This window comes from Magallana gigas, chromosome 7 (genome assembly GCF_963853765.1).
Source record: "Magallana gigas chromosome 7, xbMagGiga1.1, whole genome shotgun sequence".
NCBI lineage: Eukaryota > Metazoa > Mollusca > Bivalvia > Ostreida > Ostreidae > Magallana > Magallana gigas.
The window spans coordinates 27,269,545-27,284,374 of NC_088859.1; the positions used below are offsets into that span (position 1 = coordinate 27,269,545).

Here is a 14,830-nt window from a genome sequence, read left to right on the forward strand (position 1 = left end):
CCTCATACTTATAGACGCAAGTAGTAGTAATGGAATCGTCAATAAGCGAGGGGTTTCTTGGATCTACGTTTCACAAATTTGAACCAGGTAGCATTGTGTCGTCTGGCAATCTGTTTTACGAACCGGAGGTGACGCTCTCATCTGATGATGCAGATATATTTTCTTATAACTCCACTTCAGCATATATGGAGAATTCAATTCAAATATCTGAACTCAATCTCACTGGTAAAGTTTGTTTACTTTTTGCTATCCGATTAAACAATATTTTTTTTTTGTCAAACGTTTGATTGAATTTTTTTTGATAATTTATTTAATGAAAATATTTTAGATGTAAATGAATGTCTTGACGAAAATTGGAATGATTGCTCACCGTATGCTAATTGTACAAATGTACCAGGAAAATACAATTGCACATGTTTTCCGGGTTATTTGGATATCTCAGAAGACCCATTAAAACCTGGCAGGCTCTGTGCTGGTATGTGTGCATGATTTTGACATGAAGTAAATGTTAGTTAAACATTCATGCATGTACAAATTTTTTTTTTCAAATACTGATAAATTCAAGGTTTTTTTAAAATAAAATTTCTTTAAAAACCTTACAGCAATCAGTGATCAACATAAAGACACAATACAAGGACTGTCTGTGGAAACCAACAACACCCATTACCTTGTGTCAGAAAATGCCTATTTCACAATCCGCTTATCACGTGGCTCACACGTGACATTTAATATTTCATACGGGGACGGATCAACCGAGCAAATTGTTTACACCTATGTTTTGACTTTTCTCTCAGTTACTGTATTCAGTCACAAGTAAGTATGACATAGGAAGTGAATATTGTGATAATGTTTTCTTATTATTTCCGACCGATTTTTTAAAATAAAAGACTAAATATTTAGACGAATTTTTCTTGTGGTTTAATGAATTTACTTTATAGATATACAGCGAGAGGAACATATAACGTGTCTGTGTGGGCTGTGAACGAAATCAGTAAAGAGACGGCAACAGTTATCGTTGACGTTGTCAATGATATAAAAAATTTGAATCTGACCTACACATCTACAGATTTGTCTTACGATGGACAGAAAAGATTTGAACTCAGGACACAAGAGACACTAAAAAATGTCAAAATATCTTGGAACTTTGGAAATGGATTTGAACAACCAACGCTGATGTCTTTGTTTTCATCTTCAGTACCACTGACTGTTGATCATTACTATGATGTCGGTAATAAATTAGTCAGAGTTAATGTGTCGAACGAAAGAACCTTCCAAGTGATAGAGAAGACATTTTATATCGAAGAAAAACTGTCAGGTTTGGAAATTGATTGTAGTTCAAATGTTACCGAGCCTCTAAAAACTTTGTATTTGTTTGTACGTTTCCAGAAAGGTTCCAATGTGACTTTATTTATAAGTTTTGGTGATGGAAATAAATTACAATCTGCGTTGCAAAATTACAGACGAAACTCATATTCGAATTATTATCCAACCGTTTTCTCAAACAGTGGAGTGTATAATATCTCAGTGCGAGTCTTCAACACATATTCCGAAATGACAGCATCACTGACAATTTACGTTGAAACCCCAATCAGGGACCTTATTTTGTCGACCGGAAGTGTTGTTGATTTGCCAGAAGGCAAATTTAAATTGTTGTTATCGTTTACGGGAAATGGATTGGAGCCGTGTTGCATGACATGCAAGACATACATAAAGGGGTTTTATCAGCAATCAGACATGATAACTCTTATTAAGAAAACCAGCCCCGTAGAAATTCATACTGTCTGGCGAAATGAAAGCGATGTCGGTTTGGCAGATATCGAAGTTTTGTGTATGAACAGGTTAGGTAATCAAACCTTTACAACTTGGACGACTTTTCAAAGAAAAATTGAGAATGTTTCATTGGAAGTAAGTCAAACATCTATTGTTGTTGGTGGCGCGATTAATGTTACCTTTAATATCGGAGTTGGATCACACATTGAATATCAATATGATTTAGGAAACGGTGTGAAGGATATTGTTAAAATTTCAAATAACCTAGTTAAGAACCACGCGGTTAGTGTTGATAATTACTACCAGCTAATGGGAGTATATAAAGTTAATCTAAATGTTAGCAATCAAGTCTCGACGGTTATCAAAACACTTGAAGTCAAAGTCCTGGAAGAAATTAAGGGTTTAAAATTATCAAAATACTATATGACTTCTGATAGTAAGGAAACTATACATAAAGGATATGGATCAAATAGTGACATATTCCCAATAGAACGCCCGGTAATTTTCGACTCCTCTGTCAGCAGTGGAAATGAAATCGTGTACATTTGGAAGTTTGGGCTTGAAAATGCGTATGTCACTAAAGATGCAAAAGTAACATACAAATTTAAAAATATTGGGACCCATCTGATTTCTGTTAATGCAAGCAATGGAATATTCTTTGCATACAAAGACTTTAATATAACTCTGCAGGAAATTGTTAATCCATATTCTTTAAGTAACGATGGGCCAAAAAAGGCTTATGAAGTCATGACGTTTCTATTGAAGTTGTCAAACCCTGGAACAAAACCATGCTACGTCTGGCAGATGGGTGATTCCCAACCTCGCACTATTTACGGTGATACCTTTTGTGAAGAAAAGGCAAAGCTCAATGCGTATGTGTATAAGCCGTGGAATGTTTCTAACGAAATTCGTCATCAGCATATGTACAGATCAAATGGAACACACAATGTAAATGTTTTCGGATTTAATTTGGTGTCCACCCAACATATATACGACATTGGTGTTATAACGGGCGCAAATTGTTTTTATCCAAATGTTCATATAATTGGAGGAGGGCAACGGATAGACGAACCCGTAAATAGGTTTAGATCAGAATGGATAAATTTAGAAAGTTCTGCAGAAATCAACTGCCCAGCGTCCAAAGGTCCCGAATATCATTGGAAATTCTTTAAAATTACGGAAGGAAACACCTATCTGGACAGAGTCTTCAGTCCATACAATATAAGTACCAATGCAACCGATCACTTTAAAATCTTATTCGAACCAAACACATTTCAACCAGGGCTGTATAGCATTAGTTTAAATGTTTCAATGAAAGATATTCCTGGAATGTTTTCCGAGCATTATACGTATCTTAATATCACAAAAACTCCATTGGTTGTGAGAATTTCTGGTGGGACTGCAAGAAACATTGGATATGACTCCAAATTGATTTTAGACGCACATCAGATGACCAAAGATCCAGACTCTGATAAAACATCTAATTTTACATTCGAATGGAGATGTCGACAGGAAAATGAGGTTTATCCTCCAACGTTAAACTACATAACCCTGCCAACTTTAGACGAGGCCTTAAATCAAACGAGACGTGATGGTTGTTTTGGCACAGGTATAGGAAAACTTCCAACTTCATCGGGATCTTTTGAGATATCTACACTGCTTCTTGAACCACATTCAATAAATGTATTCGAAGTTTATGTAAGGAAGGACACTAGAGAAGGGTTATTTCAACAAACTGTTGAGGTCATTGACGGTGATCCGCCATTGATTCAGATTGTGTAAGTAGATATCATATTGTAATTAATCGTCTATCTCAGGTAAAGGTATCATAAAATTCAATTAAATGAAACAAGATAGAGTATTAGATTAATATATGACATAAATGATGCATCTAACGTATGTGCAGTTTTATTTTGCATTCTACATGCAGTAATTAACCAAAACTCATTTTTAAAAATTGATTTGTCAATAAACTATAGTTTTCTCTCTGGTAAATTTTTAGATGCGTGGAAAACTGTAACTCTAAAATGAATCCATCAAGCTCCTTCAGCGTACAAGGAAAGTGCTTGTCGTGTAATCTCTTTGAAAAGGTGCAGTTTGAATGGTCGCTGTTTATAGAGGAAATGGATGAGTTCAAAATTGTTCCTCATTTTGACTCGTTTTTAGTTACAGGTGAGTTTTAAGTTTATTGTGTATCAATTAATTAGTATTTCCATCACTTATGAATATTTGTTTGAAATAGAGTCCCATTATATTTTATTTTGTAGACACAACATCATCCGTTCTTGTGTTTGAATCTTCCACTTTGACTGGTGGGAAAACATATCGATTAAGGCTGGCTGCAAATATTTATGGTTACTCTGGCAGTTTTACGGAATACGAATTCATTACCAATCTTCCCCCATATGGAGGAACATGTGGTATAAATCCAAGTTCAGGTAATGATAATGTATATCTATGAAGCGGTCAGATTATGTTTGAGAAAGAGAATTAAAAAGATCTATAATATATTATATGCATCTTATATACGGTACTTGCAAATTAAAATAGAACCATGTAGACTGGTCTTTGTTTGAAAACAACAGTTGTACGCATAGAAAAATCCAAATGTTCTTAATGAAAATTACGTATCTTTTTTCTAGAGCAATTTTTTTTAATTTTACAGGATATGCTCTAGAAACTGAGTTTGTTATAAGCTGTAATGATTGGGTAAATCCTGGGGAAGAGGAAACCAAAGGAGCTGGGTTACTCTATAGATTCTGGTCCAAGCTTCGAGGTCGCCAGGATACGCAGCTTTTGTACTATGGCACGGATCCTTACACCCCTGATACTACGTTTCCGTTAGGGCCGGAAGAGAGTGATTTCTTGCATGATGTAGTTATCCGAATAGCAAATCCTATTGGAGAGTTCGTAGAGACGTGGCTGAGTGTTAAGGTGTCAAAGCCAGTAGTAAAGAGTGACGTCAATGAGTTAATTACTCTCTCATCAGGGCAAGATAGCACTCTAAATGGACTTCTTTCTTCTGGAAAAACACAGGAAGCCAAACAAGTCATTGTTGCAATTGCATCGTTAATAAACACATCTCCCACAGAGGTAGGTTTTCTTCAATTATTAACATTTCAATTCAATTTCATCATTTTATATATCATGTTTGGTACTGACTTCTGCTTATTATTTTTAAGATTGGAATTTCGAGGGCATCAGTTATAAAAGATGTCGATACTGTTCTCACAACAACAACAACTACTACGACTACAGTTCCGTCAGCCTCCTCGTCACTTTCCGATTTATCAACTTTTGCTGAATATGACAATTTTACAACATTTATGCCAACTGTGTCGAGCACCACAAAGAAGTCAACAACAGGCAAAGTAACAACCCCAATAACACAATTGCCAACAACAAGAGAATCCCTTTCCACTTACTTTGTGGGAACAACTTTGGATCCAGCTGAAGTTGAGGCAGAAAGACTAAGAAAGGAAGAAGAAGAGAAGCAAAAAAGAATAAAAGTAAATAATTGAAATATTAGAAGGTTGATTTATCAGAAATATACATAACTAATAATTAAATAAATCTATATTTTCTGTATAGTTACGTGAATCGCTCCTAACTACGCTCTCTAATGAGACATCATCCTTGACCTTGGATTCTTTGCAACAGACGGCCCTTTGTTTTAGGGTTGTCACTCATGAATCCTCAGAGTTATCGGAAACGTCACAAGTAAGATTTCAATTAAACTGCTGAAACGAATCTTTTTAAGGGCATTTTGAATCTGAATATTGATTTATCTTTCTTCAATATATTTTTCCTATTTGGCTTTAACAGTTATTTACATTTTACACCGATTGCAGAAATTGGCGGTGGATGCAATATCGGATGTAGCTAACTCGTTCCAGAAAATTATTCGTCAATCCCAAACCGATTCTACAGTTCAGACGTACAGTGCAGCAGAAGGTAGATATTGTTAAATGGATTTTTTTAAATTTTTGTTTAGGAAATCGAAATATGTATTATATGAATCACTGCTTTTGGAAAATAGGTTCATATACCGACAAGTTCTAGCATACACGTTTTAATTATAACTTCGTTTAGATTTGAACCAATGCGAACTAATGTGCATGTTCTAAATCAGCTTATTCGTGGTAAAAGAAAACATGTGCTTGGTGTTTTTTTATATTAAATTATAAAATTATGATTTGATTTTATAGTTTTTGGTAACTTTTATTATTGCTACAGATATTCTGGCCACTTTGAGTTCCGTCATAATAGCGGCAACCGGAAAAGAACTGGCAGAAATTCAGAAAATAAATGAGGAAGATGGATCATTGGGAGATGAAGGTAGCTCTGATCAAGTAAGTGCAACGACAACAATAACAACTACAACAACAACTACTGAAAAACCATCCACAGTTAATGGGACAACAAAACCACCAACGGCAACAAAATCACCCGAGGAAGTTAAAGAAGAAACAAAGCAGAGAGTTAGTATCAGTGAACTAAAGTTCGTTGCTAATATAATTCATAATTCTTGCATTGCTGTGATTTGTAACTGTATTGTTGCCTTTCAAAGTCATCATTACTGATATATGTAAAAACCAATATTGAATTTAAGGTTCGTGCGCTGGCATCTAAAGTATTTGATGTCGCGGAAGTTGTGTACAAGACTATCATACAGGATCGCGTCCCAGGGGAGCCACCAGTCGTTCTCGAGTCCCAACTTTTCACTATGGTAGCTGAACGGTTGACAGTCAGTGATGTGAACAATACTTATCTTGACACAACGACCGGATCCTTTCAAATGCCTACAATGGATTCTATATTATCTGAAAATACTTCTTTCGTCGACTCAAAGGTTTGTTAATGGTAACCATTAAGCTTTGATATTTCTTGCTTTATCTTCCATGATAAACAATTAATTATATCAATCATAATTTTTTTTCTGCAGGTTTTGAGTTCTAAAACAAATCCTTACGTATGGGACTATTCAGCAAAGTTTATCAATACTCCAGTCCTGACTCTGAATCTTTACGACAACGAAGGAAAAGAAATTGAAGTGAAAAATCTCACTGATACCATTACGATAGATATCAGTGTTGACTCTTCAAAACTTAAAATATCTCAAATAAATTTTCCTCTCACATCAAAAGAGACTCTTTCATACCATTACTTCACAGTTAGATCGAACATGTCCTCCGTTCACGTTGTCGTAAAACCGGAAGATCCGGAAACTAAGCTAGAGTGTTATCTCGGGATAGGGAGACAGCCAACATTACAAAGTTATGATTCAAACTTTACAATTCCACATAAGTTGACGTATGAGGTGCCTGACCTTCACCTAAAAGAAGAACTGGAACATACCATATTTTTGCCTCCCGAGTTTGTTCAAGAAAAGGGCATTGGAGCATATTATCTGGGAGTAAGGCCAGTGTGTGAGTCATTTTAAGTTTAAAAATAACCCTACGACAACTACGACACTGACTTTTGGAAAGCAAAATTGATGTTTGTGGCGAAGCCTTAGTAAATAATTTTTTCATAACGTAAATGAAACAAATATCTCGTTTCGTAAATTTTTTTCAAACTGTATCAATTTTCCACTGCAAAAAAGAACTTCTGCATTTACTGTAAAGAAGTTTATTACAAATTTGAAAATGGAACTCATCTTCATCGATTACGATTTAAAACTGCTCAGATTAGGATATGTACTAGACAAAATCTCTAACACCCCAGGCAAGCGTTTGCATTACACTGTTCCTAATTCTAATTTGTTGACCATGACAATGATTAAATACTAGTACCAAGGATTAAAAATAAGAAAGCATTTTTAAAATCTCAATTTAAATTTATTTGAATACTTTATGAAAAAAATCAAGAAAGCACGGATACCCTACGATATAAAATTTACTTCATTAATACCACGTGATTTTCTCATTCGCGCTAATAACAGCATTTCAAAGAAATACCACCACTGAACAAAAAAAAACCTTTGTGAAAGGTTATTCCATTTGTTTCTGTCATCTAGTTCTGCAAAATTTAAGTGCTGAGAAACAATCTCACTCTTGGATTTACCTCGTCTCATCCGTATAGGCCATTAATGTGTTCTTAAATATGTTGCGCAGTTGCGCGTGTTGTGCGGTGTTTCATTGGATTTCCGGTCACACCGTAAAATGATTAATTGTTGTCTGAAAAAAAAACAATCAGTAATCTCTGATGAAAATTTATATTCAGAATAGATTTTTTATTGTTTAGGACATCATAAAATAAAATTTATTTTATGTTTTTTAAAAGCAGTTAAAGGCTGGGAATCGATCGAATCATTTTGAAAAACAAATCCTAAAATCCTATCGAACACGCGCTCCACGATTTTCAACAGATAGGGTCATTGTCAAGTAATTTCTTACTCGATTACAATTTGAGATGAACAGTTGAGTTTTTTAAACAGCAGTCTATAGCGACAACGACTTAAAAACTGTTAAAAAATGTTAAAGACTAGTTTTCTAAATAATTTTAGAAAATGAAAGTGGGGCGCTAGAAATTTTTACCAGTATACAATTGTATAAAATTGTTGTGAATAAAATTAAGTAGCCACTTAATTGTTTTTAACAGACAATGAGACAGATGAAGAGGAGTATATCAATTATGACGATTATTACGTTGACTATGGAATTGTAACACCACCTGATCTTCTAAATTATACCATCAGCTTTGTAACTTCTGGTTGTTTCTATTGGAACATCCATCTTGAACAATGGGTGACAAATGGATGTCAGGTAATTATTAAAAAGAAAATTAATAAATTGTAACGTAATCTTAATGAGTTTGCTAACTTTTATTTTAGAACTATTTTTCGGTTGACGAAAAAGGATATGAGTTAAATCCATTTTATAGGAAAGAATTTATGCTGCTTTTTAATTTTTTCTAATAATCTAATTTTCAATTAGTTAGCACTTGAAATAAAACACCAATCAAACCGGTTATTCATATTCCCGTTCTAATAAAAATACTCAACTTGCACTCATACGAGGACCCATTCATAACAAAATTACTTGCAGTAAATATATCGAACACTAACACATTCAAAACTGTTTCAACAGTATAACACTTTTTGTTTCAGATAAGCTACCTATCTAATTCCAACTACACCAGATGCCTTTGCAATCACTTGACATCATTTGGATCCGATTTTTTCGTTCCTCCAAATACTATTAACTTCATGACAGTTTTTAACGACTTTGAAGCGAAGTTGAGAGACAACTGGGCAGTTCTTGCGGTGCTTTGTTTCATGTATTTAATGTATATGATAGGATTGATTTGGGCTCGTTTTAAAGACAAAAGAGATGTCATCAAGGTATGTATGCAAAATACCAAAAAGTTCAATATATTTTATTTAACAAAATTTTGTTAAACTTATAATTAATTTCCTTTTCATCACTGATACTAATTTTGTTATTGTTTTCTCTTCAGTGGGGTATAGCACCACTGGCTGATAATGTTGTGAGTGACAAATTCTTCTACCAGCTGACTGTCTGCACGGGCATGCGTCGAGGAGCTGGAACGAAATCCAAAATAAGCTTTGTTTTGGCGGGTGACTCATTCGACACAGGTGTTAGGGAGCTGATCGACGAAAAAGGAATAAAAGTGAACATTTGTTATCCTAATTTATTACTCAATAGAATTGACTTGAATCACAAAAAAATCTGTCGAATTTTCCGTTTTTGTTCGATTTCTTTCTCCTTTATGAAAAACAATTTAATTTATAACAATTTTAATGTGTTTACTTTCAACAGACCTGCAGTCGGGGTAGCATTAACAATTTTGTCCTTTCTACCTCTGAATGGTTGGGTCCATTAACATTCATTAGAATTTGGCATGACAATTCTGGGGAAGGAAAGTTTCAAGGATGGTATCTCAGCAAGGTCATTGTCACTGATCTCCAAACATCTGAAACGTACGTACTTTTAAAATGATTAACATTTTCATTGTCATTTATATATTATGATTTATTAACATGCTTGTCGCTTTCAATTTATGCTGGATTTTATTTTGTTACTTACAGATACTGTTTCCTATGTAATCGTTGGTTGGCAGTCGAAGAGGACGATGGAATGATTGACAGACTACTTCCGGTCGCAAGCAAAGAAGACATGACCAACTTTCAGAATCTGTTTATGACAAAAACAAAGAAAAGCTTCACTGATTCTCACCTATGGATCTCTGTGTTTAGCCGTCCTCATCGCAGCACGTTTACACGCGTGCAAAGATTATCGTGCATCTTATCTTTGGTTATGACAACTATGATGGTTAACGCTATGTTTTATCAAGCCGAAGACAGAGTTAAGAACAAGGAATACATCTCGTTTGGACCCTTTGAATTCTCCTTGAGTGGAATTTATATAAGTTTCGTCAGCAGCCTGATAGTTTTGCCCGTCAACATCATAATTGACCAGTTGTTCCGAAAATCAAAACCCAAAGTGAACCGAATCACCAATGCGTTCATGGGTAAAAATGTTCAACCGTTAGCAGCACTTTCTCATATAAAGCTCCGTCCACGGTCACCACCGGATAGCACAAAACTTGAGGACTTTGTTGAGAAACCATCAACGCGTCCTGACAGCGCTAATAGTACTTACTCGATGCATTCTGAATCTGCCCTAATTGAAAAAAGGAAGAAAAGTAATGAAATAGCAATTATAAGTCATCCACAGACAAAGCCGCAAAAGAAAAAGACCAAGAAATTCATGCTTCCACATTCCTGTGTGTACTTGTCATATTCTTTAGTGTACATATCGGCACTTTTGTCCTCTTTCATCACATTCTTGTACAGTATTGAATGGGGAAAAGAAAAATCTTTGAGCTGGCTATCATCAATTTTGATGTCTATCTTCGAGTCAGTTATAGTGATCCAACCTTTTAAGGTATTGTTAAAACTGAGTGAAAATTATTCGTTAAAAATTTTATGCACACAAAATATGGACGATGTAAGTTAAGCTTGTTAATGGTTGTAAGTTTCTTTTTTAAGTTTTCTACATTATCAAAAACAAAATTGGAAAGTACAAAATAACATATGGTACTGTAACAGACCGTTTGAGTGCAATGTGTAATTTTTCGGTACCATTAATGGATATTTCGTTATCTGCGTAACGCCATCGTTAAAATATGTGCAAAGGCATCATTATGTGTTTATTCAGCAACTTCAATGTTAATTTTTGAGATTATTTATGATACAATAATAAGTATTGGGAATTTTGTTTGCAGATTATCATTGTTGCTATGCTCTTGTCGATTATCCTGAAGAGACCAGATATTGAAGAAGAAACTGAAACTAGTGAAGATTCTCAGATGACAAATCAATTATTACCGGATGAAGAAATGTTGTACAAGAATCCTGTCAAATGTATTTATACTTTGTATCTCGCAAGACTGAGGAAATTAATTAAACATCTTGGTTTAAAAACGAATATTTTTTAAAGGGGGGGGGGGGGATTGCATGCTTTATCCATCAACCGAAATTTTTTAATCTGTAGAAATTGTTCTCTAAGAGTTCATTTATTCAAATTATTTTTAATAGTATAATTTTATTGCATTGTTATGATTTTGATACCTATTTAATACATATGGAATAATGGGAGTATTAAGGTATATTTTTAATTTGTATTGCATATTAAGTTTCTTGGCAATTTATTTTGCAGCTGAGAGGCCAGCGTTGAAAATTGAACCACCAGACAAAGAAAAGTTGGCTGAGGCTAGAGAAAAACGAATGAAAGAGATTGCCATGTTCGATATTGTTCGAGAGATTGCGTTTTATTTTGTGTTTGTCGCCTTGATTGTGCTTGTTGCCAGTCACAACAGAGACAAGAAAGCATACAGTGTCAAAGAGGCTATTGATAATATCATCGATATCAAGAAAATAAACACTGTAGGTGATGGAAAACGACTTTTTCTGGTTTTATAAAATTGTCATTATAATAATATACTCAACAACTTCTGCACATTTCTTTTTACAGCGAAACCATGTTCCTGACTTTTGGAAGTGGTTACTTGAAATATTGCTGCCACGGTTATATATTTCTAAACAGTGGAACAATATGTCTGTGGATGATACTGAAAAGCGAATGATAGCAACCAGAGTGGCCTACCGGGTTGGTCCAGTTCGGATTCGACAACAGCGCGTTCGACAAGGTTTTCGATTTATCCTATAATTTAGAAAGAGTGTACATATTATTTCTTGTAAATCGTTTGTTTTATACAACTTCTGGTCATTAAATAGCGCTTTCATACAGGATTTAACGTTAATTATAACAAATTCTTAAAATTATTCTAATTTTTCTTCAAATTTCAGAGGAATGTAAAGCCGTTCCAATGATGTATAAGTTTGTTGAATCGTGTAGCCAAGAATGGTCAGTGACTATGGAAGACGATGCAACTTACCTCGAAGGCTGGAACGCCCCAGTAGTTAAAAATTCCACTATGCTTATAAACTATCCTTGGAAGCACCGATCACTCTTTGATGACGCGGGACTCCCCTTTTCAGGAGAGTTTGGAGTTTATACTGGGGGAGGATACGTCGCTGATTTGATTGGGGACCGAGACAGGGCGATGAAAATTGCCTATGGATTGATGTTGAATAACTGGATAAATCAGTACACAAGAGCAATTTTTATCGAGTTTACCGTATATAACCCTTATGTTAACATGTTTTCTAATGTTTTTATTGCTTTCGAAATGCCAACAATGGGGAAGATGTTGATCAAGGAGTCTGTGAAAACATTTCGGTTATTTTCCTATCTAGGTGGATATGGAGTATTTGTCGTTCTTTGTGAACTTGCAACCTTAGCCATTGTAATTTATTTTATAGTAAGGGAAGTTAGAATTATAAGACAACAGAGGAAGAAGTATTTCAAGTGTTTCTGGAATTGCCTTGAGTTGTTCAACATGATATGTGCAGTAGTGTCTGTTGTGATGTATATTGTACGACACATGATAACACAACTTGCAATGCAGTCTGTTAAAAAGCTAAGAGGTAATGAAAAACGGTTGAGCTATGATATTTTCAAATGGTTTTAATGTGATTGTAATAAATTTCACTGAAATTTGATTTATTATCAATTATGCCATGCGTTATTTTTACTTGCAGATAAATTTTACAACTTTCGAAAAGTTGCCATGTGGGATGAAGTCTTTGGATATTTTATGGCTTTCACGATATTTGTATCTATCATCAAGCTACTTCATCTTTTCCGATTCAATAAAAGGATGTCGATGATAGCAGGAACCTTGAAGTACTCCACTAAAGAGCTTTCTGCTTTTTCTGTGGTTATAACCATTTTGATTGTTGCTTTTGCATCTTGGGGATACATCATGTTTGGACCGAAGATGCCCGAATACAGAAACATGTTCCAGTCATTTGAAACATTGTTAGCCTTTTCTTTGGGAGACTTTGACTATCTGGCTTTAGAGAGAGTGAACCGTGTATTTGGACCAATCTACTTCTTCACATTTATTCTATGCATCATGATTATTTTGTTGAATATGTTTGTTACAATCCTCAATGAATCGATCGCAGCTGTCAAATCCGATGTTTCCAAACAATCCAATGAGCATGAAATCGTTGCATTTATTTGGTGCCGATTTAAAGATTGGGTGGGCATTGACTTCGATAAAATCTTCGCGGAAGTGAAAAGGAAATATATGCTTGGTGAGTGTAAATGGTCTGATTTTATACATTGATTATCGACACTTTGCTAAAACATTTTTTGAAATGTTTAAAAGTATTTAATGCCATTCTATCAAAATGTTTATAATTAAGAATAAGTTTGGTTATGCTTACATTATTAATATTGATGGGATGTTAAGTTACAAGAATTGAAATGTCAATTATATTTATACGTTGATGCTTTGATTTACACACGCATAAGGTAGATTTTTTTTCTTCTGTTTAGATGGCAATAATGGATCAAAGGACAAAGAAAAGACCGAAGACATTGAAGAAAGACTACGCGACATCTCCAAAAGACTTGAAAAGCTTGGTAGTTGCAACTCTGCGAAGATCCACCATCCCCCTCCTGATATGAAACCAATGGACGACACCACAAAGGAAATATTGTTTACGCGTTTGTTTCCGACCGTCAGACACCAGGCCATCAGTTTTCATTAAGCTAAGCCATCTTAAGAGCAACGGGTTACTTTTTCCTCAAGAGATGTTTAGAATAAATATGAGGAGGAGTACTGCTTCATGATTATTGCTCTAAAAATGATTCAGTTGTACAAACTTTACAAGTTTAGTTTTAAGTGGTTAACTTTAAACTTTGTCTGTGATCGCATTTGTTGCAAAGCGAGGACTGCTTAGGTGAATGTTATATGTATATTCGATAAACGACTGTCAATCAAATAGTGAAATGTTTTATCATTAGTATTAATTTATGCATGCAACTATAGTAATTTACATTTAAAAATTCATAGCCCAAGCAGCCCCCGCCTACATACCTCTCAATGTTAATGTTATGTCAAAAATAGCAATTTGATGTTTATATTGTATTAATACATTGTAACTGTTAAAGATGTATATTTTTATGCCGAACATCCAGTTATGAAAGCCCAATCGTTTATCTGATATATTCTACTGTATTTCAACAAGTTTGCTTGTACAAAAGAAAGAAAGAAAAGCATTATAATATGTGTCAGCTAACTACTGAGTTTTTTTATTCCATTTTTAAAAAAAGATAGTAAAGCCATGTGATGAATCAATCTCATTTTCTTTAAACGTAAGCTGAGATAAATTCATAAATATGCATTGTTTCCTCTTATACCAGACTACATATACATGTATTATACTTGACATGTATTGGTTCTTAATTTCAATTTTTCGACCAATACGTAAATACACCTGTTAAATGACAGTGACAACACTCGGGAAGCTCATTCAATCACGTATTACATATATTTGTACAACACGAAAGTTTGTATAAACCGGTTTTGAAAACAAAAAGAATACTACCATGCAGTGGATTTGCAGGGAAAATTCATCGAGATACCAAACAAAACAGACCGACATCCCGGCTCAGAT

At 34.5% G+C, this 14,830-nt stretch overlaps 1 protein-coding gene across 1 annotated transcript; it reads left to right on the plus strand.

Moving 5' to 3' along the window:
* The first annotated feature begins 20 nt into the window (after window positions 1-20).
* On the plus strand, window positions 21-14,439 carry LOC105334632 (polycystin-1-like protein 2). Its single transcript, XM_066066556.1, has 24 exons — window positions 21-225; window positions 329-475; window positions 603-813; window positions 939-3,548; window positions 3,773-3,942; window positions 4,038-4,208; window positions 4,436-4,863; window positions 4,953-5,279; window positions 5,362-5,490; window positions 5,622-5,724; window positions 6,007-6,251; window positions 6,383-6,622; window positions 6,716-7,199; window positions 8,374-8,537; window positions 8,882-9,115; window positions 9,232-9,405; window positions 9,555-9,715; window positions 9,824-10,682; window positions 11,023-11,161; window positions 11,457-11,683; window positions 11,772-11,946; window positions 12,107-12,787; window positions 12,902-13,462; window positions 13,707-14,439. Exons 1-24 carry the CDS (start codon window positions 30-32, stop codon window positions 13,919-13,921), a joined length of 9,051 nt encoding a protein of 3,016 aa, XP_065922628.1. The 5' UTR covers window positions 21-29; the 3' UTR covers window positions 13,922-14,439.
* The last annotated feature ends 391 nt before the right edge of the window (window positions 14,440-14,830 follow it).

Coding starts and splice junctions, on each gene's coding strand:
- LOC105334632 (XM_066066556.1), top strand. CDS start 30: ATGGAATCGTCAATAAGCGAGGGGTTTCTTGGATCTACGTTTCACAAA. Junction 226..328: donor ATCTGAACTCAATCTCACTG/GTAAAGTTTGTT, acceptor AAAATATTTTAG/ATGTAAATGAATGTCTTGAC. Junction 4,864..4,952: donor TAAACACATCTCCCACAGAG/GTAGGTTTTCTT, acceptor ATTATTTTTAAG/ATTGGAATTTCGAGGGCATC.